Raw genomic sequence first — 25,803 nt, forward strand, 5'->3', positions numbered from 1 at the left:
CCAAGATTTATAATTTCATATCGTATTTCAGTTTTAAGCTTAGCTCGATATGATATGATATAAGTATACCGAATGATATATTTCAGTACACCGTTCGATGTATATATATAAAAAAAATAAAAAAATGATGGCTCTGCTGACGTTAGAAGATCGTAGAGCGAGCGATGTCGCTCGGTTTCCTAACGCAAAAAATAGAGAAAAACGATGTCGCTCAATTTTCTCATAGAAAAAAAAAATGTATCGCCTCGCTCGATTTCATCTACTTGGGAGAAAAAAAATCATTTTTCCCTATGATGTCGTCGAGGTTTTGTTACCGCATCGGATCTTTAGGTTTTCTTCTTTCTTCTTTTTTCTTAATTTTCTTTCTTTTCTGTCTTTTGACATTTTTTTTCTCCCTTTCTTTCTTCTCTGTCAACGTCAATGCTACCATCCGAACGAAACAAACAACATTATTCAAAATTAAAATCCTTCTTATGATCATCTCATAACAACTCAAACGAACCACATCGTATTAAACGGTTAGAATCATCGATCGTTGGTAAATATTTCCACGCGTCCCGCCGTAGCTATTACGCATCCTACCGCGACAGGAACGTTACGTGGGCCCCACACGGCATGTGATGTCCCTCGCAACTAGTGGGCGCGAGATGAGGCAGGTGAAAAACCAGGCGCCTCGCCTGCGCGGGCTATGCGAACGACGTCGGAGACGAGTCGATGCTGACACGTCCGAGACCGGCGCCCCGGCTTCCCCGGTGCCACCACTCGCCTCGCCTCGCCTCATGGGACAACTTGATTGGGTGCGAATTGCAATTTTGCCGGTCGAAGCGTGCGTGTGCGACTTCGAATTCTGAAATGGAGAGGGAGACCCTCTGGGTTAGGGTAGGGTAGGGTAGGGTAGGGTAGGGTTGTACATTAAGAAAAGACTTTGGCTTCCTTTGTCGCTGACCCGAAACGAATCTTTGCCCCCTAACTGGTGGAAGCTACTGGGTCCCTGCCACCTATGTATACCAACTACGAGGCATCTGGGTCGGGTGTCTGTTCCTGAAGTAAGAAAAGCAATTTGGCTATAAATTATAGTCTTCGGGGTAAGACTCGCTCGTCTCGTCCTTAATATCGATCCGAACAATCAAGGACAAGTCTCGTGACAGACTTTTGGAGACCTCGCAGCGGTGTCTCCATCATCTCTTCCTTCTCCTTTGGCCTGCGGATGGAAGCCACGGGAGCTGCCATCTTCCGTACCCGATCGGCCATCCCCGCTGCCGCCGGCAGGGACGCGAGGGTCCCCTTCGTGGCCGCCAGGCGTCCGCGGAGGGCGTCGGTGTCACTGGTTGTGGCGGCCCTGGAGAACGGCGCCAGTGCGTCGGACAGCGTCTCCAAGAAGAGCGCAAGCGGCGGCGGCGGAGGCAGGGTGCCCAACTCCAACTACGTGGTGCCGTTCGATCTGACCCCCTCCTTCTGTCGCCCCCTCAAGGAGATCCTCCGGGATCTCAACAAGAAAGTGCCCGACAACATCATCAACGCCGACGACAACTCCATCCCTTGGTATCTCTCGTCTCGTTCTTCTCCTCGCTTCCCTGATCCTTCGCCTCCTACATGATCCATCCATAACGTTTCCGGACGTCGATTTCCCTTTTTCATTAACTATAGCATAGATTTCAGATGTTGTTCGACCTGGATCACCGATTGCTTGACTTTGACTTTGGGCGGCAGCCTAATTTTATGGTCAACTATGGGAATCCTCGCCTCTCTGTCAGGATCAGAATGGGGTTGGTCATGGCTTGTGTTGCCTTTTCTTGTTCGTTGTGTGCGTTAGTTTAGTTGCAGTTTTGAACTTTGAATTTGTGTTAGCGTTACGAATCACTTGGTTCGCCTGTTGGTGTTACTTTTGGCCACCCAACATGGTATGTTTAGGCATCTTAAGTTCAACAACATTCTGTTTCCTTTTAGCATCCTCGATTAAGTAGGAACAATGTCAATCCTTCTCTTATAATTACTTGAGAGTTTTGTTCCACATCAACCAGTGATATTGCTGATCAAGGAGCTTGATTTTATGTAGCAGTTTCATACTAGTCTCTGGTTAGATCATATGTTGGTACAGTATTATCTGGTTAGTACTGACAGAGGCAAAAACGACTTAAAAAGAGGAAAGCAACAGAAAGGGGGATGAAATAAACAAACACTTTATTCTTCTCTGCTGCTGCCTCCTCATTCTCCTTTTAATTCTACTTTTTAGCCTGTGAACATGGCTTCTCCTATTCTTCTTTACTGCTGCTCTGGATTTTAATCAGGGTGGGTCATGACTTTTTGTAAAATTTGTCAGGACTTTAAGGTGTTGATCAAAACCAATTAAGGTTGAACCTGTAGCCATCTTTAATGAGATGCCACCTACCCCAAATTTGCAGTATATCACCTGGTCCATGCTCAGATTGACTTATGTGCTGCCCAGTTTTGGTGGTTATCTCGTAGAATTGCATCAATTCATGGCTGTTAAGTGGGTGTGGACAAAAAGTATTTTATGTTATTTAAGACTGAGGCCTTGTTAATAGTGGCTCCACTCTCCATCTTCAAGTTATTGTGGAGATGGTGCTCAAGTATTTGATGCGGACAATTTTCTAAGGTGAGAACCACCCTTTATGTTTCTTTAGAAACGAAATGTTCTTGATTCATAACAATGATGCCTAAACACTTGAAATTCGGCCCACAAACATAAAAGTTCAAACCAGTTCTGCTCCATTTTGATTCATATATGGACGTTATTGACACAAATATGCTGAATAGACATGAAACATCTTGTTTGACCCATCGATGCACATTATTGACCCATATATGCTGAAATAGGCATGAACCATCAAGTGCTGAATATGTCTAAACCTAAGTACCAATCACTTGTTATGTTAATGGCATATCTCGACAACAAGGTTCAGATCAGAAGTAAAATGTACTGAGTCATTTATCAGTGATGACAATTTAATGGCTTATTAAGTGCTTATGTATCTATTTTTGTTCAATTGATAGGCAAACAACTGATTGGTTCATGAAACAAAAAGGATGACTTTGAACAATTAACTAATGATGCACAGTGACTATGATCTATATGTGTGCAAAAAGCAGTAATTTATCCAATGGAAAGACATTAATTAAGAATGTTATTCTTTGTGCAAACTAATATTTGTCTCTTTAAAATTTTAAGAGTTATGCAAGACTAGTTAGGCTTAGAGGCTTGTGAAGTCTCCAAATAAGTTCTTATAAGCCCAAATTTGAAGTGGAAGATATGACACTTTGAATCTTTCAAAACTACGAATATCAATTTAGTTAATCACCTGATTAACAGTGCAATATTCACGATTCCATTACTCGGTTCGATTAATAAAGTTAAGAAAGTTTTAAAACTCCTACAGCATTCATTTCATTTGGATTTTACGTCGCCTTTAATACTTTTTGTTTCACTTACATTCACGTTTAAAGCTGTTCCAGTATACTATCGCCTCTTGGGTTAACTGCTACTTAGATCTGGCAAGTTAACCAGGTTAATACTGTTGATCCTTTTTTTTGTAGGTATCATGCTAATAGAATGCTGAGCTTCTACGCCCCAGGTGATTTTAATCAATATAAGATTGATTGCAATAGTCTTTTAACTTTCTCCTACGCCACATACAAAATTGGAGCATTTTAAGGTTGTTCCTTATATTTTTATGATGGATTTTGTATTGCATGGAAGGCTGATTGTGAGTGGAGTATTATAATTTACATTCATGGCATAATTGTCTTGTTGAAGTTTCCAGGAGTATCTTTTAATGAACTTTCATCAGTTAGATCGGTCTAGCAGAATCTTAAGCAATACAGTGTCCTTTGTCAGTTGTATTGTGATCAAAGTGATGCTAAGTTCTGTCTAGATTTCTATTGTACAAAAATTTCTACATCTGTTTTTGTCACTGGTAAATAATTTTTAGGCATTATACTAGGAAGCTAAGGAGAAAAATCCCATTATTTAATACAACAATAACAAAGTGGTAAAGTCCCAACGAAAATCTCATTATGTAATTTTTGATTATTTACCTTCTTACTATTGTGCTGAAAGATATTTTGTAAAATATTACTCACCATTCAGAAAACCAATGATTGGATATTGAGATTGTCCTTTTCTTTTATGGCCAATCCTGCGTAATTATCTATTCATAGTCAACTATTCTATAGACAAGGTGATCTAGATTTTCATCGGGTTAATGTGGATAAGCATCTTCCAAAATATAATCTTTGACTTCTGATTTCATGTTTCTTTTGCATAACAAGGCTGGTGTGGAGAAGTACGTGATGTTATATTCTCGGACAACGGGAATGTGACAGTGGTATACCGTGTTACAATACGAGGATTGGATGGAGAGGTATTTGCCTGTGCAACAGCTCTCATTTCATGCCCTTTTGCAAATTTTTCTTAGATTGATTATAGCATGTCATCCTTGAAATTTCAGCTTCTTGTGCCATTTCAACGTGGGTATGATTAGAAAATGGAATGCTTGAACTTGACCTATGAGCTTCTTGTTTCTGGTTTTTTATATCTGGGTGAATTATCATATCAATCCACTAAATCTTTCTGGAAAAAAGTTAAAATAGTTCCCCCTTTACCCTATCATTTGAGGTGTGCAGAAAAATGTCACCATGCACTTTACCCTATCCAAACTGACTGGTTTGCACTCTTTGATGCAAACCATCAGGTCCTAATGTCCCATACTTTGTTGCTGTTGCAGGCACACCGGGAGTCTACCGGAACAGTGTCTTCAAGCGATGGGCAGTTTGAGGACCCGATTGCAGCAGCTGAAGAAGTAGCCTTCTGCAAAGCCTGTGCTCGGTTCGGTTTTGGCTTGCATCTTTACCACGAGAATGAGGCAGTGTAGAAGAACAATGTTTACATCTATCTTTACCATGCAAACGAGGCACTGTAGGATGATAGCATGGATGGGAACTGACTTCTCCAGATAAAATTGATGCAGTCGAGACGAGGTTTGGATGTTGTATCATGTTCTTGATCCGAAATAGAAGAAGATAGTTATACTATTTATTATTTATTTATTTATTTATATAAATAAGATATAAACTGAAAGAGTAGGAAAAGAGATGAACAAAGATGAAAAGAACACGAACCTGTTCATATTTTTCTAGGTAAAATTATCCTATAAAAATTTTCAAAGAGATTTTAACTTTTATCATAAAATTAAATTATAATCATTTATTTTTACTATATTATAAAAAATATTATTCATATATATATATATTTTTATATCTATGAGTGCGTGCGGAGTTTCGCATATATTCTCTGCTACGGACGATCATCACCTTAAAACGTCACGGTTAGTTGCGTTCGGTCCGATCAGAGAGTCTCTCACCATGTGGAGAAGAATTCTGTTGAGATTGCCGAAGCTCCCTCCCATCTCCGCTCTGCCCCATCGATTCCTCCAACCACACGTCCTCCTTCCCCCATCGTCTCTCCCCCTTCCCAAATTCTCCTCCTCCGTCTCGTCCCAAAGCACTCCCATTCTTTGTCAAGATGACATGGACGATTGCGTTCTACGAGATGACCACGACGGCTTACTTGGAGCGGCACCGGCGACCGAGAAGTTGGACGGCAAACTGATCCAAGACGTCGAGCAGGTCATCGGCTGCCTCCGCGATTTCGGTGCCGACAACGCGGCCGCCAGACTGAGGCTGGAGCACTGCGGCGTGCAAGCCTCGCCGGAGTTGGTGGCCGCTGTCCTCTCCCGCCTCCGTAACGACTGGGGCGCCGCCTTCACCTTCTTCCTGTGGGCCGGGGCACAGCCGGGGTACGCCCCTTCCGTCCGCGAGTACCACTCCATGATCTCCATCCTCGGGAAGATGCGGCGGTTCGACACCGCCTGGTCCCTCGTCCACGAGATGAGGCGGAGCGGCGGCGGGAGCGGCCCGTCCCTCGTCACGCCTCAAACGATCTTGATCCTGATCAGGAGGTATTGCGCCGTCCACGACGTCGGGCGGGCGATCACCGCCTTCTACTCGCTAAAACGGTACGGGTTTTCACCGGGGATCGACGACTTCCACGGCCTTCTCAGCGCCCTCACCCGGTACAAGAACGTGGAGGACGCCGAGTACCTGCTTCTGTGCAACGAGAAGGAGTTCCCGTTTGAGACGAAGAGCTTCAACATCGTTCTCAATGGGTGGTGCAACATCATGGTCCGAATTGGGGAGGCCAAGAGATTCTGGAAGAACATGGCGAAAAGAGGAATCCAGAAGGACGTCGTGTCCTACGGGAGTATGATCTCCTGCTACTCCAAAGCAGGTAATCTTAATGACGTTCTGAAGCTCTTCAATCAGATGAACGACATGGGCATCCAGGCAGATAGGAAGGTCTACAATGCGGTCATTTATGCTCTGGCTAAAGGAAAGTGCGTGGAGGATGCCAAGCGTCTTGTGGCGACGATGGAGGATAAGGGTGTCGCTCCTAATGCGGTCACCTTCAATTCGCTGATAAGGCCACTTTGTAAGGTTCGGCGGGTTGACGATGCACGGAAGCTATTTGATGAAATGCTGCACAGAGGGCTGTCACCTTGTGTAAGGACCTACCATGCCTTCTTTGATGCGGCAAAGAATGTGGAAGATGCGTTTGAGCTGTTGCGTAGAATGAAGGAAACAGGATGCGTCCCGGCAATCGAAACATACATCATGTTGATTAGGAAATTGGCTAGATGGAGGCAGCACGAGAGCGTCTTTAGGCTGTGGAATGAGATGCCAGAGAATGGGTTGACTCCCGATAGAAGTGCCTATATCGTCTTGATACACGGCCTGTTTTTGAATGGCAAGTTGGAGGAGGCTTCCGCATATTACGAGGAAATGAAGGCAAAAGGTTTTCTTCCCGAGCCGAAGACTGAGGAGATGATCCAAGCATGGCTTTCTGGTAAGGATTTCGCGAGTCCATTGACAACGGTAGAGTTGGAAAGCAAGCAAAGAGCTCTTAGGAGCTCAGGGAAGAAGCACAAACGTGTGTCTAGAAGAGAATACTTCAAACAGCCTGAAACGAGAAAAATTACCAGAGAGAGAGGTTTCTCTCTGTACGATAGCTGACGACATGCATATTTAGTCTCTGCAAGTATCCTTCGGTTTCAAAGGTACTCAACTTAACTATTCCACAGCCTCTGCACATTAATTATTAGCTTCAATTTATGAAACTCTTGCTAGTGATTTGTGCATGTGTACACTATGTTACTATTATTACAACATCTTTTCCATTCCAAATAATTATCTGTTCGGATGGTTTTCTGCTACCTTTAGAAGATGATTCGTATGAGCGACCAGGAATTTAGACTTTTATGAAGCGATGGAACTCGTTCTTCCATGCTTCATCGGATTGGGTCATATGTTTCTTGAAGAACCAGACTGAGCAGATCAAGGTTTGATCTGTCTATCGAAATTTCATATCTAGATAATATGGCAAACAACAATCTGATCTGAATTCTTAAAGAAGAAGTTTGTTAATGTGGCTTACATGGTCGGCACCAATCATGTTAAAAATGTGGTAAGATATTTGGGCAAGCCAAAAGTAGATTTGTATAGCAGACAGTAGTCCGCAGTACATGTTCTTGTGAGATCAAACCATTTGATCATTTAATGGTATGTCTCGATGAAGTTAAAATGTTTAGTATCATTTGAATTTTCATTTTTTTTTCTTATCCTTTTGGTATGTCTAAATTTGCTTCTCTCTTAATCGGTTACAATCTACCCACGATATGATGTAGATGAAACCACCAGTTTCCCTTCCCTTCCCTTCCCTTTCCTTTCCTTCCCTTCATGAAGAAGGATTAAAGATAATATTGGCAGAGTTGTTAATCCTAAACATACCTTTTTATGACCGCTTCCCTTCCCTTAAAATCAATCCGTGTGCTCTCCACACAATCTTCTGAAATCTAATGACTGAGATTCCTCCTTAATATGAGTTCATGATAAAGATTGATCGTGAACGATGAATATACAAGCATCAATGAATTTTCTTATTCCATGGGGCCAAGTGGATTGGACTATTGCCTCTCTTTTTCCAACTTCTCTCTGGCTCTTCGGAGCATCTCCTCCACATACTTGGGACTATTTGCAGACCAGGAAGCACAAATAATAATTATGAACTTAGAATAATTGTTCTTATTTCCACTGTACTAACCGAACTAGAATCCAGAGAATGAAAACAGAGAGAAAGACCAAATAAAACAAGAAAAGTCCCCATCATTTTCGATGTTGATACAGCATATTTAACTGATGATTTCATCCAGCTTAACGTTTTCGGCTACTGTTTTTAACAGGAGAATTTAATTGCTATAAATTCACAGTTTAAAAAGCAGTTTAATACAAAAAAACATATTTGATGCACATGACAAAAAATTAATCATGTTTGATTACTTCAAAAAAAATCATTGTGCGTGACAATCATTGCATTGTCTGGCCGTCTATTCATCAGATACAACATAGATCAAAATGATCTCATTATGTGACCGAAATAAGTCAAAACACTTCACATGTTTGCTTTGCATTCTACTTATTGGAACATGTCACCTTCCTTGTGCCAGAATGTCCCCCACAAATTGTTAGAAAGCAGTAAGTCTAATGTTCACAAACATCTGCAGCTAAATTGGCTAGATTGCTCTCAAAGCTCCCCGCACTGCTTGTGTGATTTCATCTCCTCTGACCTGTTTGATCAGTTCTGATGCTTGATCATCTCCGGCCCAAATTTTCGTCTCGCACCTTGGATTCCCTAGTCAGTTACCTGGCACGTATTACAGGAAATTGCAAATATGATTTAGATCGGAAATATCAGCATAACGATGGTTCATTGTTCTCCTAGTGTTCTATTTGTGTTCCTGAAGCACATATTCCCATCTCGTCAAACATAAATTAAAAGTACCTTTTGAAATCGAGAAACTTTCTTCTTGCAGCCTTTTAATTTTCCACTGTGGCTTCACCTTGGTGTTTTTTTCTTCCCTGCTTTCTTTTTCGCCAGTGCTATCCGCGGACCACGTTTGAACACAGCTAGAACTTCAATGCTGCAGTAGTGTTTCATGAAGGTATGCATCCATAATGTGCAATATTAAATGTGGAACAGGAAAAAACATGATGCCAAGTTATGTAGAAGTCAAAGATTTCAAGCGGTTTAAATATTGAAAGCTAGAATAGTCGGTAGACAAGGTATTAAGAATTTAGCATGAGACTCCTTAATTTGTCACACGTCACTACCTCTGAGTACCGGGGAAGAAGTTGAAAGCATGAGCTTTTTCCATATACCATGCCTTGGATGACAGCAAGTTCCTGCTATCCTGTTGAAATGTTGTTCTCGTAAAATATCAGAAAAAATACCACTCTTCTTAATGGAAAGAAGAAAGAAAAAGTTAAAACACAGCATAGCATGCTTCCATGTTAAAGTAAATCAGTGGTATCTCCGCCATCAATGCAGCAGCAATGTGAAACAACTGTACCTCCTTAAAACTTTCCCATCCACAACTTATGTAGATAAGAGTGGTAGGCCACTTTTGGCTTTTATCCCAAGTTGTTTTGCCTTCCACATGAACAGAAGCTTCCCTTGCACGCAGAATCCATGGCCTTTTTTCATCCTTCATCTTTACGATCGAACTGTTTGTAAAGCAAATTTGTTTGGAGAACTTTTAGCACAAACAACTGAAGGCTCCATAATTGTATGCTTGAAGGCTACTCAAAAACCATGGTAAAGAAATTAACATTTCAAAGGATGAAATCCAAGGTCAGACGTGTACCCGTCAGGTGCTTGGCGAATCTTGCGTTCAGACAACGCAAAATGCCTTAATGCATCAATTAGGGATGGATGCAACCCTTTCCTAGGAGGATCCACAATCACAACGTCTGAACCCTCAAGCCAGCGAAGAGGTTCCTGCAAGCATAACGATCTTCAAATACTAAACAGTTTCCAAATGCTGGTAAAATCATGTCATAGTCCATTAAAAGGTTTAAGATTGCACTGCATACAAGAGATGCGTCTGTGTTATGCCAACTAATAGTGCTGTCTATGGTTTTCGGTAACCGGCTGACTGACTTCTCAAAAGAAAGTTCCGACTCTTTGTTGATCTCAACACATTTCACAGACCTGTGAAAAGACAAATTGTTATTATCCCCATATCTTACGGTTGTATGATACTTCCAAGTAGAATTCAAAATTAGAGTCAGAGCACCAACCTGCATTTCCTAGTAGCTGCTAGAGATAATCCAATGATACCAGACCCCGCATACAAATCAACAACAGATGATCCGTAAGAAACATGCTTCTGCAACTTCCTTAGCAAGGAATTAAAAGCCTGTAACTCTAGAGTCAGTCAGAGTGAACATCAGATTGAAGAAAAAAGCATTGCAAAATTCAGCATCATTAAAGTTTCCATATCCATTTTTAATTAATAAAAAAAAGTTTCATTAAAAAACAATGGAAAAATACATTTGATGACAAATCTTAGCATATCTGTCAAACATCATCCCATTCGGTATAGTGGAGGCAATTGTTCCTAGAAAAATTTTCCCAAATTACAATATTGACTCATTATTTCAGTGTCTTGTATCCTCGCATCTTTTAAACATAACTAAAAGGCCATCGTCCCAGTGCCGTCCATGTTTATCTCAAAGTTACCATCTAAACTAGTCTCCATCGGTCCAAGCCTCATCCAATATGTCTCCTTAAACGCACTAGCTTGTTCAACTATTGATCAAAGTTTGAACAATAAATACATCTTCTTATCATCTGCTAGGACCTTGTTCACTGACTGACATTTTAGACAAAATACTTGCTAACCTATCATCCATATTATAGTTTTGCTTTTTCTTTTAAAACAAACAAAACAATGTGACAATGACACAAATTGACAAAGCAATTAGCCGGTACCATACCAGTCTGACTGGTTGCTGAAACTGGTATTTGATATACTTTTAAAATTTTTATATAATAACACAAATTTTGCTCGACCATGGAGAAACAATAAAAATTATTTAACCTATAACAAGAGGATATTCACGATCGGCAAATCAAGAGCATCTATAATTCAGATATACATCAAAAACAACTTCCTTCTACATGCACTTCATCTATGTCACGTATCATCATCAACTTAAATGTACCTCTCAAAGTTATCAATCACATGATTTACCAAGATGATTAAGAACAGGTTAACCCATAAATCTTCTTCCGTTACATAGACTAGAATCTCCATGTTTAACCCAACTATTACAAGTCCTGATTGCTCTCAGAGACAATAATTAACTGTATTCAATATATTTTCCACGTTGAATGCTAGGGATTTTCTATGCAGGTAGTTCAAGGGTGCAGTGATGATGAAATACAAATGCCCACTGCCAACTTATATCTCCACTTAATAACATGATATGGGGTTTGACATGTCACAATAAGCATCTAGCTCCTAGAATTCTGTGAAAATGATTTCTGTTGATTGGTCCACAAACAGTTAGAAAGATTTACTATCTAGATTGATAAAGAAAAACTTGACAATATTGCAAACTAATCCGCAAATTACAATGCTAAATCACTGAGAAGTGTGCTCATTATACTGGTATAAATCTGCCATTATCCCAAGGGCATCTGCAAGCATGTGTAGATGCCCACAAAAGATGCAGTAATACCAAAAGCGCCCACTAAAAATGGAATCAACAATTACTAAATTTATCATTCAGCCACGCATTTGAGCAACAGTATACACTAGTTCTATGGAGTCCAAAAATATATACCTTTTACTATACCTGTGTATTTGCTTGGCCAAAGCTTGATGGATCCAAACATATATCAATTCCTCCAATATGCTCCCAGAATTCTCTTTGTCCCAACAGATGTCTCCACCTGTTTCCAAAGATCACCTGTATATACAATCAACGCTTAAATAGGAAAATGATGACAAATTACTATTTTAAGGCTATGTGCACTGTAGCATCACAACAAAAGCTAGTAATGATTGTACCGAACAAAATATGTGCCAAACTTTTATGCAGTAAATGATGGATCCAAACTGGTATATTACCATGTGAAAAAGGTGAAGTCTGAGAAATAATTTCTTTCATAATTTTGACTCGTAATTAGACAAGCAATTAACAAAAACAACAAATTGTCATTTGTAGTCGATCGGATAATGAGTTCAGGGAGCTATAGTAAAGAAACTCTGCAGAATAGTAGATGAATGTTTAGCCCTTCAGCTTAAATTTTCTTCTATGATAGCATCTCACATTTATTTGTAGTGAGGAGAAAAAGAAAACCCATTTCAGATTAGTAAAAAATAGAAAGAGAAAGAATGAAATGGCAAGTAAGAATATTGCAACATTACAGTAAAAAAAGAAAGAAAATCAATGATGAAACAATAACCCCATTTCAAAAGGAAGCTGTGCCAGCAAAGTTGGTAAGAGATATTCTAGGATCTATGACGATCTATGATGGTGACTACACCTAATAGGATTGCATAATTGGTCTAGAAATTGTTCTATAGGGAACTTTCTTCAAACAACCTAACCAAGGGTCTAAAGATTTACTTGCACAAAGAGTGGAAACAAGCATAGGTTTGCACATGCCCACACCATGTTCACACACGCTTTTCATGGCATTGTTTTTTCTTCTAAATTTTACTCCATCCATACAACACATGCAGCAGGATTCAGACTCCTGATCTTATGACTGCGCATGCTGCTGCTTAACCACTAGGATGTCTACTTGGAGATTTCTAATGACATTATAATAGGTGCCACTACATACCATACTGACTTTTGTCATTATGAATAAGCTGTTTGATCAATGAGGGTGATTTTAATGGATGTGATGTGTAATTATGATGGATGTTTTTATTTTCTACTCAGTTGCATTATTGTAAAAATCACAATTAACTAATACGATGGATGAAAGTTGTAAAAAGAATAAAAGAATTATTAACATAAACCATTATACATTGTTTACAAAAAACCAAGACAAATCTTTCATATGGGTTGTTTATTTTGTGAAATTGAAAGCTTATGAAGAACCAAAAACGCATTTAACCTAATGACAATTTTTTCAAAAAGTAAATAGTATTAATTTTGGGAACTATCAAGTCAAGTGACAATCATTATGCAGGCTTAAATTTTTGAACATTAAACTTCACTATAATCATGTCATATAATATGTTAATGTTTTAAAGCTCGTAAAAGAGGATCCATAACAAGTATAATAAAACACTTTTGATATCATCCATAAATGAAGATGACAAGAAAATAATTTCTTGAAATGTTTTTGGGCAATTTACTAAAAAAAGACCCTAGTAATGGGCTTTTACCAGATGGCACCCATGCCCATTTTCTGAACTTTGACCAAAATACCTTCAATGAAATCATAAAAAGACAGCGATTGTCCTTTGACTACGTTTGACTCGACTTTTTAGAGCTGAATCCCTTGTTTTTTAGAGGAATTTTGCCAGGTCAGTTCAACAAAACCCAAGCCACTCTATTTGGTTTGATTGAGCCCTAGATAGCCCCTTGATTTCCCCCAAATTAACCCCCACCTCCTCCACCTCCACTTCGCCTCCCCCTCCTCCCCCTTCACCTTCTCCTTTTTTTTCCTCCGCCTCCTCTTCCTCCTCCCCCTTTGCCTTCTCCTCCTCCCTTTCCTTCTCATCTCCTCCGTCTCCTCCCACTCGACCTCGATCTCCCCCTCCACCTCCACTGTCTCCTCTTGCTCCCACTCTGCCGCCTCCTCCCCCTCCCCCTTGGCCTCCTCCTCTGCCTTCACCTCCTCCTCCTGCCCCACCTCCTCTCCCCTCCATCTCTCCTCCTCCTCCTTTGCCTTCTTCTACTCCACCACTGCTCCCTCCCTCACCTCCTCCTCTACCTGCTCCTCATAATTTACCTTTATAAATTTCTATATAAAATTATCCTAAATTATCTAGAAAAGCCAATACACTCGAGTTTTACTCATTTACAGAAAATATAAAAAAAATTAATTTCTATATAAAATGATCTAAAATTCATTATAAAACTAATCACAAAATCCTACATTTCCTATTTCCTATTTCCTACGTTGACCAAGTTACACTCAAAATTGAACTAGTTTAACTCGATCACCTAACCCATTTTAAAATTAATAATTTGTATTTTTAGATAATTTCAGGATAATTAATTATCAAAACTTTGAGAATTCTACTAGAATATGATTCTAACAAAAATTCTACTAGTTTTTTAAATTTATGATGAATTTAGAGTAAGTTTACATGAAAATTAATATACTTTTAATAGGATCTATGAACGAGTGTAACTTGAGTGTAACATGACTTTTATCGGTAAAGTATGAAGAGGAGGAGGGGAGGGAGGGATTAAAAGGCAAAAAGAGGAGGAGGAGGAGGGGGAGGTGGGGGAGAGGAGGAGGCGATGGAGGGCGAGGTGGAGTGGGAGGAGGAAGGGGAGGAGGAGGAGGAAGACAATGGCGAGGGGGATGAGGCAACAAAGTGGGAGGAGGTGGATGTGGAGTGGGAGATGGATTAGGTGGAGGAGGAAGCCAAGGAGAAGAGGGAGGAGGGGGAAGCCACTGGAGAGGAGGAGGGGGTGGCGGATTGGGAGTGGAAGGAGAAGGAAGCAGAGGTAACGTGGGAGACTGAGTGGGACAAGGAGGAGAGAAGGAAGCCAAGGGGGAGGGCACGAAGGTGGTGCAGGAGAGGAGGATAGGAAGGAGGGCTAACCCAAACCGGTTTATTGGTCTAAACCGGTTTAGTGGCCTAAACTAGTTCAAAAAACTTTTGAAATTAGGATAAAATTGGTATTTATTAAAAAAGGGGCACCATGGTAAAACTAAATAGTGGGTGCGCCATTCAGTAAAAAAACAAATAGTAAGGGTGCTATTTGGTCAATTGCCCAATATTGTTTTCTTTTAATTGATAAAATCTAATTGGAATTAATTATAAGATTGAACTATAAAGACAAATATTATAAACTAAATGGTTCTAGAGTAAAATTTAGGAAACAAGTGTTCTTGACAAAGACAAGCATTAGGAACTAGGGGTTTTGGCTAAGAAGACTAATATTTAATATATCAAGTGAAAGTTCATCAACAAGAACTGTAAATATAATTAAAACAAATGGATAAGAAGTTTCTAGATGCTAAAATTTTAGATATCTTGGATCCACTATTCAAGATCCATGAAGATATTTTTCATAAGATTAAAACAAGATATTTAAATGATAACAAAGTGCTAGATTTCTTCTTTTTTTTTGTTTTGAAATTATATGACAGTCGTGAGGCAAGCTATATTTTATCAAATTGTTTGGTGGTTTAAATAAAGGCAGTATCATTGAGATGAGAATACCAAAATGGAAGTAACTCGAAACATTAGGGATTTGATGAAGGAAGAAACTCAGAAAATTTTGTTTATGGTAGTACATATATATCCAAAGAAGACCCGACGAAATAGCAAAAATGAAATATAGATATTGCGAATTTCATACAATATCCATATTAGGTACAATACCAAGACTAATTTAAAAATATATATATTTAATACTTATAGGATACTCAAGAATTACTTCTTGGCAAAGCTTTTGAGTGTAAATCTTTTAACTATAGATGAAAATCATATACAACTAGACATAATATTTTTTGGTACTTTAATTAAGTTTAGTAAAATTGAATCGGTTATTGCAATTTGTCTATCATAATTTTTTGCTACTGCATTCTTAAAGTACCTTCCAACTAACAAGAACTTTCATGATAGTTTAATTGGAAAAACGACATTTTTCAATTCGCTAAAGCTAGGGAAAGAGCAAAGAGCAAAGACATCAAATAAAAGATAAAAGAAGCTTGAAGAGTAATGAAAATAAAAAAGAGTGTGGGAGATGGTAGTATCCCATTAAGGTTCAAGGAGTCTAAGAGATCAAGAAATAATTTTATTGACTATTTTATTTAATAAATTTAAAAAAAATAAAAAGATGGTTGATGAATGAGTGATGAAGTTAGATCTTCAAAATATCTTTAATTATAGAGAATTAAGATAAAGAACCACATTATGAAACTTTAAAGAGTGATTTAAGGTATAATAAAATGTAATAATATTATTAAATATAAAGTAAATTGATCTTAAAATATTAAAGTAAATGAAATAATATTATTAAATTATAAATATTATTATGAAACCACATTATAGGAAATTGATCTTAAAATTACAAATAAAACATTATAAAAACAAGCAAATTTAAAAATAAAATAAAAATAATATTATTAAATATAAAGTAAAAGCATAATATAATAATAATTTTGTTGTCACATTTAAATAAATAATAATAAAATCTAAAAGTTTTTAAATTTTCAGAACACATTGGAAATGACTTACAAAGTTTTTGTTGATATTTTTTCCTCTTCAAGAATGTGAAATAGGTATTTTTACTAATTTTAAACTTAAAAGATTAAATGTCATTTTTCTTCACAACTTTTTCTGAAAGACTAATGAAAAATATGGTCATTTTGAGTCCCTATTCCGATGTAATTCACCTCCCACTTTTTCTGAAAGTTTCAAAATATCAACAAAAATTCTAAATGACCATATTTTTCATTTTTTAAACTTTTAAAATGGATATTTTTACTTATTTTAGCCCTTAAAAACATGAATTTGTACCTTTTTTATTTTTTTCTAATTTAAGATGAATTTACACAAGGTTCATTATCTCATGCCAACCATCGATGTCGGTCCTAGTCTAGACCAATCCACATCAATCGATAGTAGCATACCGTATGTCGGTACACCAATACATACCAATTTTAAAAAAATTGATCAGAAAATGACTGAAAATTAAAAAAAACTCTTTCTAACCCCTTTTTTTTTCCAATTTAATACAATTTCAATAAGAATAAAGTGTAAATGAATCATAAATGATTAGTAATTGTAGGTTTTTGGGCCTAATTACCCCCAAATTGGCCTTAAAATAAGATAATGGACCTAATTGACCCTAGATTTAAGAGACACGCTACTCGCCTTTAACATGATGAGATTAAGTCTAATTACCTCAAATTGGCATAAAAAGTAACGTAACAGACCTAATTGAGCATAGATTTAAGACGTAGACATACTAATCACCCTTAACATGCTGTTATTAGATACCTAATTATCTTCAAATTAGCCCTAAAAATAAGATAGTGGCCCTAATTGTACATAAAATAAAGAAAAATAATAACCCCAAATTATTCACCATTAACTAGTTATGATTAGGCAAAATTAGCCTACTTTGCACCTGAAAGTATGATAATGGACCTATTTGGGTCAGACATACTAATCACCCTTAACATGCTGTTATTAAGCCTAATTGTCTTCAAATTAGCCCTAAAAATAAGATAGTGGCCCTAATTGTGCAAAAAATAAAGAAAAATAATAACCCAAAATTATTCACCATTAACTAGTTATGATTAGGCAAAATTAGCCTACTTTGTGCCTAAAGTATGATAATGGACCTATTTGGGCCTAACATTAAGGGAAATACACTAATCAACCATAATTGTTCATAATAAGATACTAATATGGATCTAGTTATGTCAAAAGATAACTAAAACATAGAAAAACCATAAATTACCCTTTTGAAGCTTTTGAATCCCTATTCAGAAACAATGTAAATAATCCCAAAAACTCTGAAATTTTCAGAAAACTTAGAAATAACTCGCAAAACCTAAATGACCATTTTGCAACCATTAAAATGAGTATTTTTGTTAATTTCTGCCCTTAAAGGTTGAATTTATCCTTTTCTTTATTTTATCCTATTTAAGATGAGTCTATAACTACTTTGAGCCAAAAATCACTTGAATATTTTGTCTAGTTTTGTAAAAGGCCTAAGTTACACTATTTTTTATTATTTTTGAATGAGTTTATACTATTACTTTTAGGGTCTTTTTAAAAACATCGAAATGATTTACAAAGGCCTAAATGACTTGTTTCCATTTTCAAGGCTTTAAAATGGGTATTGTTTACAAATTTTGACCTTAAAAGGTTGAACTTGTAATTTTTATTTTGTCCAATTTAAGGTGAATTTTCAACCACCGTGGACCAAAAACTACATGAATATTAAAAAAAATTCTGAAGCTAAAGAAAAAAATATTTCTAGAAACCTGAGTTACATTATTTTGAAAGAATTTATATTGTTTTTGGGTCACTTCTCAAAAACAATGTAACTAACCACCACTTGTCCCAAAAATGTTCAAATTTTAGAAAGAGTTAAATGATCATTTTTTTATTTTTTAATCATTAAAATGTGTATTTTTACTAATTTCTACTCTTAAAGATTGAATTTATCCTTTTTTTTCAATTTTTGTCCAATTTCAGGTGACTTGTAAGTTTGTAACTACTTTGGGCCAAATCACTTGAATATTATTAAAGAGGGTTTTCTAAAGTTTTGTAGAAAATTTTGTTTTTGGAGACTTGTTTTTTATGTCACTAAAAAACAATAAAACTCACCTTCCAGTTTTCTAAAAAAATCTTAAAATTTTCAAAGCCCTAAATGACCTTTTTTATTATTTTTTTAGATCTTTGAATTGTTCTTTTACTCATTTCAACCCTTAAAAGATTGAATTGGTGTCATTTACCTAATGTAAGATGAATCTACAACCACTTTGGATCCAAAACCACTTGAATATTATTAAAAAAAATTTAAAGTTAAAAAAAAAATATTGAGACTGAGTTAACCAATTTTCGAATGGGACTTCACTGGTTTTTTCAGTCTATATTCAAAAACAGTTTAACCTCATTTCAAAACAGTGTAACTCAACTCCCACTTCTTTTAAATTCCTAAATTTTCAGTAGACCTAGGAAATTTCTTACTAAGAACTAATTGATCTTTCCTTTTTCCAATTTTTTGAGCCTTTAAAATTATATTTTTTATTCATTCCAGTCCTTAAAAGGTTAAATTATTTCTTAATTTCATGAAATTTAAGATGAATTTATAACCACTTTGAAGCAAAAACCACTCGAATATTATAGGATTTTCTAAAATTTTAAAGACTTATATTATTTTTTAATGTGGCTATACTATTTTTGGATCAATATTAAAAAAATGTTGAACTCCATTTAGTATAACTTAACTCCTAATCGTTTCAAAATGTACCTAAATTTTTTGAAAACTTGAAAATAACTTAGAAAGACCTAAATGGCCTTTTTTTTCATTATTCAGCCATTAAAATGAGTATTTTACTAATTTCAATCTTAAAAGATTGAATTTGTGTATTTTTTATTTTGCCCAATTTAAGATGAATTAACAACCACTTTGCGTCAATAACACTTGAATATTATAAAAAAAAATTGGGGTTATACTGTTTTTATCTCTATTTTAAACTAGTGTAACCTCAGTCTCTAAACAACATAATTCACCTCCTATTTTTTCTAACAATACACTGGAATACACTGGGTCAAAAACTTATTAATATTATCAAAGAATATTTCTGAAGTTTTAAAGAAAAACTATCTTTTTGGAGTTACATTATTTTTAAACATGATTATACTTCTTCATAACCTAATTTAAAAACAGTATAACTCATCTTTCGCTTTTTCAAAAAAAAAAAAAAAAATTTCCATAGAATCTTGAAAATGATTTGTAAATTCCTAAATGACCACCTTTTATCTTTAAGCATTCAATCTTTAAATGACACAAGTTCAGTAAAAATACCTATTTGAAAGACCTAAAAATGAAAAAAAATCAAAGACTCATAAGGAGCCATAAGAAGACTTTACTAGAAACAAGGTTTGTCGTATCGCAACGTACCGTCCGGTATGAGCGGTACATACCAGTTCGACATGGGAACAATATGAGCAGTACATACCGATTTGTCGGTAAGCCCCACGATACCATGTATTAGTATGTTGACACAATTCGATACGTACTATACCGATGATCGATCAATATATCATCACGGACCAGTAAGGCAAACCATGACTATAAACACTAAAAAAAGACTTGAATTTTTTATTTAACTAGAAATATTACCTTATGCAAAGCTCACTGGTATAAAAAGATCCATGTTGACCCTTGGTTGAGATAATACTCTAGCTAGTTGGTATTATTTATCATGGTAATCAACCTAATGTCATATTTAATATTATATATTTAAAATTCTCTTTGTTGTCATATCGAATCCTCAATCTAAAGGTGACATATTAAGGTATCTTATAATATCAGTATCCCCTATTTGTATCTAGTTCTAGGCTTTACCATGGATTGGTTATTCAATTGATTCAGCTTAAAGATTAGTGGTTCCGATAATAGCTTTCAAACTGCTGCTTGGGTTATTGTAGTCCTTCAGGATTATACTAGCCGAAGCAACAAGCAGTACACTGACCATACTTTACCAAGGCTTTTAAAATAAAAGGCTGCCCGGACTATGGCATTCTAAGCTTTATAATAAGGTAGTCCTGGATCAAAGGCTTTGAACCTATATCAGATCCTAACAAGTAAAACTTTAGCCCTCCAGGGCTTGAAACATTCAACCTTGGGTCAGGTCTCAATGACTTTTTCTTCTTGGCGACAATGAAAAACATAAGATGAGGAAGAGAAAGAGAAAAAGAGAAGAGGAAGATCCTTCTTCCACACCATTGTTTTCTGTCTCCAACATATCCAATCTCCATTATTAAGCAAAGAAAAGGAAGATAATTTATCTACCTGAAAGTTCCCTTTTTAATAGTTCCTATGTAATGGATATTGACATAATATATATCAAGCAAGTAATCAGAAAAAACTCAAAGATGAGCAGAGAGCCATCTATAGCAACAGTTAATAGAATACAGATAACCTAATATTAAAACATTAAGAATAGACACGTGTACCATTCACATACATTGCTGTTTGATGTCTGAAAGTTAGCCCATATTGAGTGAATTAAATAGTTGCTACTTCTTGCTCCACCATTTCTCCACAAAAACTGCAAAGCATAATACAAGAAATATTAAAAGAGGAAATATATATATAGGAAAACCTTTTGGGAATCGAGAAGCAATTAAATAAAGAACTTACATTAGACAAAGCATTCAACTTTTCATGATTCTCCGAGTGTTCATTTCTTGAGTTCCAAACAAGTGAAATCTGTACTTTTCCTGTAAAAAAAGAAACGAGACTTGAATCTCATCTCATATTCTGACAATAAACCATAGAGAAAGCATGCTGCTAAGATTCACTAACCATTTTGATATCTGTCTGAAACTGGCAGAGACGTATTATATGTTGTTACAGCCATCTGAAATTTCAGAATTACGGTGCATAAACAACTGAGAGAACTTGGCTCTGATACCAATTGTTAAGATCGTAAAGGCACTAAGAGGGGGGGTGAATTAGTGCTTTCGAAAAATTTCGGTCTGAATGTTCGATCAATAAATCTGTATCAAAAATGTGATTTAACAAAAAGTGCGAGTAAGGATTGCTTAGTAAGTAAATCAGTATGCAGTAGTAAATCAAGGCAAAAGAAGAAATGCAAACCAGATTTATAGTGGTTCAGTCATATTGACCTACGTCCACTCCCGATTCCTCTTCTTTCGAGGCCACCGGCTTTCACTACCGATCTTCTTTCAATGGGCGAAGATCAACTACCCTTGTTATAACTCTTTCTCCTTTTTACAGGTTTAGGAGAGAACCCGTACACCCTTCTTTTACAAAAGACCTCTCATCTCCCTTAGAATAACTTCTAGACTCAATGAGAAAGAGACTCAACACTTTTCAAGAGTTTACAACACTTTAAAATCACAAGCTTTTCATGCTTTGTCAAGCAAGCATGAGAGGGGTATTTATAGGCCCCAAATAGCTTCAGAAATAGAGCCAAAAATTCAAATCCCCGGGTTTTCGGGGTACTAGCGGTACCACCGCCTAATAGTTTGAGCACCGGCCAAGCAGACCACCGCCTGACACAGCCTGGGAGACTGTGTTCTGGCGGTACCACCGCTGACTCTGGTAGTACGACCATCGAGTTTTTTGGAAAAGTACATTCCATACTTTCTAGCTCACAAGCGGTTCCACCGCCTGGCCCAACCTCAGGTCACTGAATTAGCCTTCCAATAGGCCCAATTTAATCCTAATTCAGGCCCAATGGGCTCATAATCAAGTTGGCATGGTTATACCCAAAACTAACTCAATTAGACAGTTAAACTACTTCGATCAAGACACAATGATTACAATCATGAAGCCTACGTTCTCCGACATGTCATTAGTTCATCCGGTACTTTGTCCAAACTCCAAACTTCCAGCGCGTCGTCCTATCCTTCGGTGCGTATTGCCCGATCCATCGGCATGTTGACCTCCCGCAATATTCGATCTTCTTGGTGCAATGCCCGATCCTTTTGGCCCGATACCCGATCTCTGACATAATGTATTCCGACCCAACGTCTAATTCTCCTGCTTCAATCGATTTGCCTTTACATGATCGAAGTTTATCCTGCGTCACTTTTTTCAAACACTCATTAGTTCATAAACTCATCAATTGATTTCATCATCAAAATCCGAGATTTAACAAAGACGCTCCTACAACATTCGACCCTCCTTCTAGTGCCAAAATGTTAACACACAAAGACTGTCGACTGGTGAGTCGGCCCGGTTGGTTCTCTGCCAAAAGTGCAGGTCCCTTCCAGTGACAATTCTTGGTTGACGTAGAGAGCAGACGTTGCGGGCAGGACCAAGGAAGCTATAGGAAGAGGTAGTGCGCTAGGAGCAGCTCAGTCTTCGAGTGGTGAAGCTTGGTTTGGGAGTTGGGCGATCTCCTTTGCTGAGTAGCTTTCTGGTTGTGCCTTCGATCTATGTTGATGACCTTGCACAACAAGCTTGACCCCTCCGATGCTTAAGTCAGGAAAGCAAAAAGGGAGGAAGACAACAGTATCAGTAATGAATTAAGAGAGTAAAGAGTCTTTTTTTCTTGTCTACCGTAGCTTGGCCCGGGGCATGACTTTTTCTTATCTACCGCTGGGTGGAGCAAATGGGCCTCCGTCAAGCATGACGCCTCCCGAGGGCAACATGGTGGAAACATTTAACGTGGGCGACTTGTCGATGCATGCTCCCAAGGGCAGCGTTTAGGGACTATCAGGATGACGCCTTCGATCGGGCTTTCTTGCTTCTTTGGGTCAGGCAAGGCACGATCCCCTCGTCGTTCGTCCAGAAGGGAAGGTTGGTGAAGCCGGGCGATGCCACCGACCATTAATGCGGTGCAGATTTATTTTCCCAGCTATGGGATCGATGAGGAGTAGTTCCTGCGAGCCCACTTCGGGAAGTCGGGGCAGGTGATGTGACCTCCTGTCGGTTGTCGTAAGGAGTTGGTGGCTCCGGGCCTTCGTTTAGGTGTTGCTTACCTGACGGGCGAAGTTGGGGGGTGTCAGGATTCATCTCTATTAAGATCATTCCCTAATATCCGTACACGAACTTCATCTAGTTCTTTGTTTAACCTATAAAAAATTGAAAGGCTCGATCTCTCTCAAGCATTTTTATGTATCGAGCAATATCAACAGCATATCATCAGTCAAAATCATAAAAAATATCAAGCCCTTGCTAAAGTGTCTTCAAGGTATTCTTCAAGGTATTAAAGTATTTTATAACACTAGTATTACTTTGTTTAAGCTCTTTAATCATGTTTGTAATCTCAAATACTTGGGCTGAATTCTCCAAGGTTTTTAATCTCGTACTGTATCGCCCGGTACGAGTGGTACATATCGATTCGCCAGCCTATCGGCACGCGGACCGCATGTTACCGTGCGGTATCAGATTTTTGGCCCCACATTGGGGGATACAGGGCTGTACCGGATGGTAACGATCAAAATTTCGACCGTTACCAACCTGTACTGTGCGGGTCGATTTCGACCGTTACTAACCTGTACCAAGCGGTAACAGTCGAAACCGACCATATCGAATTATAACAGTTTGCAAACGGCCAATTTGACTGTTCGAGGCATCCTAAAGGGTTTTTAAACTCTTTCCTCCCCCCCTCTTTCAATCCATTTCATTGACACTCTCTTAAACGCTTTCAAACTCATTTTTACTCACAATCGTTCTCTTATTCTCACATTTTCATTCTCCTAAACTCAATAAAGCAACGATTTGTGGATTGGATCAAATTTAGGAGGCTAATTTGGGAGGATTAACATACATGACGTAGACATAGAACGAAGCTCATCATATTCACGATCATCGTATTATGGAGAATCTTACGGCGAACAGTAGTACGATGATAGTTGGTCATACTTCTCCGAGCAATAATATGATACGAAACAATAGATCAGTAGCGAAAGTAAAAGTTCTGATATTCACCAATACATGCCTTAGGAGCCACCTCAGATTCATTTGATTCACGACGATCAACCTACTACCATCACCACATTGATGCACCAATGACATACGATGTATCAATACACTATGCCATAGGATCAATTTCAAGATTGGATACGACAAACATATCATATTGATATGCAGATACATAGGATCGAGGACCTCGATACACCACCTATGGAGGCTCGTCGTTCGTTTTGGTGGTAGAATCAAGTATATCTGCACATGTGATTACTTAATTCATTTGAATCTTAAAGTTTCAATTGTATATAAAATAATCTAACAATTAAAATAATTTTTTCGTAGATAATTCAATATTAATGGAAGGACTATCCAGAACGAATCGAAAGTACGAACCTTACACAAGGCTACTCCTCAAAGCCCGAAAAAGATATGTGACACTATTCTTACCTAATTTACATTAGTTTTGCTAAAACTATATTAAATGTATATTTATTTCTAACTTAAAAACACTATCCTAACTTTTTTTCCTATTTTTCAGGTTTTCTCGAAGGGTTTTATGCCTATTTTAGGTGTACCGCTCAATACGCTGGTATGTACCATACCGAGTAAGGCTCGATATGCCGGTACGATACAAGATTAAAAGCCTTGGAATTCTCCATATCTGAATATGTCTTGACCATAACATCTCATAGCTCCTTTGCTATTGATAAAAACATATATGTTTGGCCAATTTCTAGTTCCATAGAGTTTATCAACCATGATATGATCATGGAAATTTTAAAATCCCACGATTAAAATGGATCATCCTCTACAAGTGTTGTTGTTAATTTGATCATATTGCCGATCTTTTTTCTCCCTCGAATATACAACTTTACGGACTGAGATCAATGAAGAAAGTTTTGTTTGTTGAGTTAATATGTTGTAATCAGCAAGGATGGATTGTCAGCTAAGTTGTTTGTTGGAGATGGAAGTATTGGTTTTATCGTCTCTCCTCTGGACATAGTAGCACAGGTTCCCCACAAGTAAACAACGAAAAAGAAATAGTTAGGGGCTGATCCGAAGAGTGGCAGAATAGAGGAAAATTTTTCAGCAATTAAGGTTGAATGAAAGAAGAAAAATTATTTCTATAGGAACCGAGCTCTAATACTATAAACACAAGGGAATATAGTTTTTCTCATTCATACTCCTTTCTGTATACAAAGGAAGACATATAAGCCGATTACAAACTATACAACTAAGGAAATTGATTTTGTACAATATTTCATTCTAATCTATTTTCTATAATATGGGCTGATTTAATGCTGATTAAGTCGCCCAAAATAAGCGATAGATTCCCTTAAGTATGGGATTATATAATCCCTTAATTATGGGATTTTCCACACCTATTCCTAGCGATTAATCAATTAATAAAACATCTTCATTGGATCCAGCAAGGAGTGAGGTATTGGCACCTGAAGTTTTAACATAATGCTTTAGTTAGGACATTTGACAATCAACAGCAACAAAAAGAAAATGTGCAACAAGATCTATGGATCCATTTTA

The 25,803-nt window shown here is 37.4% G+C and overlaps 3 protein-coding genes across 3 annotated transcripts in view; 2 read left to right on the plus strand and 1 right to left on the minus strand.

Annotated features, from left to right (window-relative positions):
• The first annotated feature begins 1,110 nt into the window (after window positions 1-1,110).
• On the plus strand, window positions 1,111-5,015 carry LOC135678417 (DNA repair RAD52-like protein 2, chloroplastic). Its single transcript, XM_065191219.1, has 4 exons — window positions 1,111-1,542; window positions 3,556-3,593; window positions 4,291-4,382; window positions 4,746-5,015. Exons 1-4 carry the CDS (start codon window positions 1,208-1,210, stop codon window positions 4,890-4,892), a joined length of 612 nt encoding a protein of 203 aa, XP_065047291.1. The 5' UTR covers window positions 1,111-1,207; the 3' UTR covers window positions 4,893-5,015.
• A 320-nt stretch (window positions 5,016-5,335) lies between these two features.
• LOC103973251 (pentatricopeptide repeat-containing protein At5g15010, mitochondrial) lies at window positions 5,336-7,263 on the plus strand. Its single transcript, XM_009387757.3, has one exon. It carries the CDS (start codon window positions 5,383-5,385, stop codon window positions 7,087-7,089), a length of 1,707 nt encoding a protein of 568 aa, XP_009386032.2. The 5' UTR covers window positions 5,336-5,382; the 3' UTR covers window positions 7,090-7,263.
• A 1,121-nt stretch (window positions 7,264-8,384) lies between these two features.
• Window positions 8,385-25,803, minus strand: part of LOC135678421 (uncharacterized) — a 39,977-nt gene continuing 22,558 nt past the window's right edge. Inside the window, exons 6-16 of the mRNA XM_065191231.1 lie at window positions 21,181-21,235; window positions 21,016-21,095; window positions 20,840-20,923; window positions 11,776-11,889; window positions 10,213-10,331; window positions 10,006-10,123; window positions 9,777-9,910; window positions 9,483-9,636; window positions 9,244-9,323; window positions 8,915-9,053; window positions 8,385-8,776 (exon numbers count right to left, since the gene is read on the minus strand). Coding sequence (XP_065047303.1) covers window positions 8,969-9,053; window positions 9,244-9,323; window positions 9,483-9,636; window positions 9,777-9,910; window positions 10,006-10,123; window positions 10,213-10,331; window positions 11,776-11,889; window positions 20,840-20,923; window positions 21,016-21,095; window positions 21,181-21,235 — 1,023 coding nt within the window. The 3' untranslated portion in view covers window positions 8,385-8,776; window positions 8,915-8,968. The remainder of the gene's footprint in view (window positions 8,777-8,914; window positions 9,054-9,243; window positions 9,324-9,482; window positions 9,637-9,776; window positions 9,911-10,005; window positions 10,124-10,212; window positions 10,332-11,775; window positions 11,890-20,839; window positions 20,924-21,015; window positions 21,096-21,180; window positions 21,236-25,803) is intronic.

Source organism: Musa acuminata, chromosome BXJ1-1 (genome assembly GCF_036884655.1).
Source record: "Musa acuminata AAA Group cultivar baxijiao chromosome BXJ1-1, Cavendish_Baxijiao_AAA, whole genome shotgun sequence".
Lineage (NCBI taxonomy): Eukaryota > Viridiplantae > Streptophyta > Magnoliopsida > Zingiberales > Musaceae > Musa > Musa acuminata.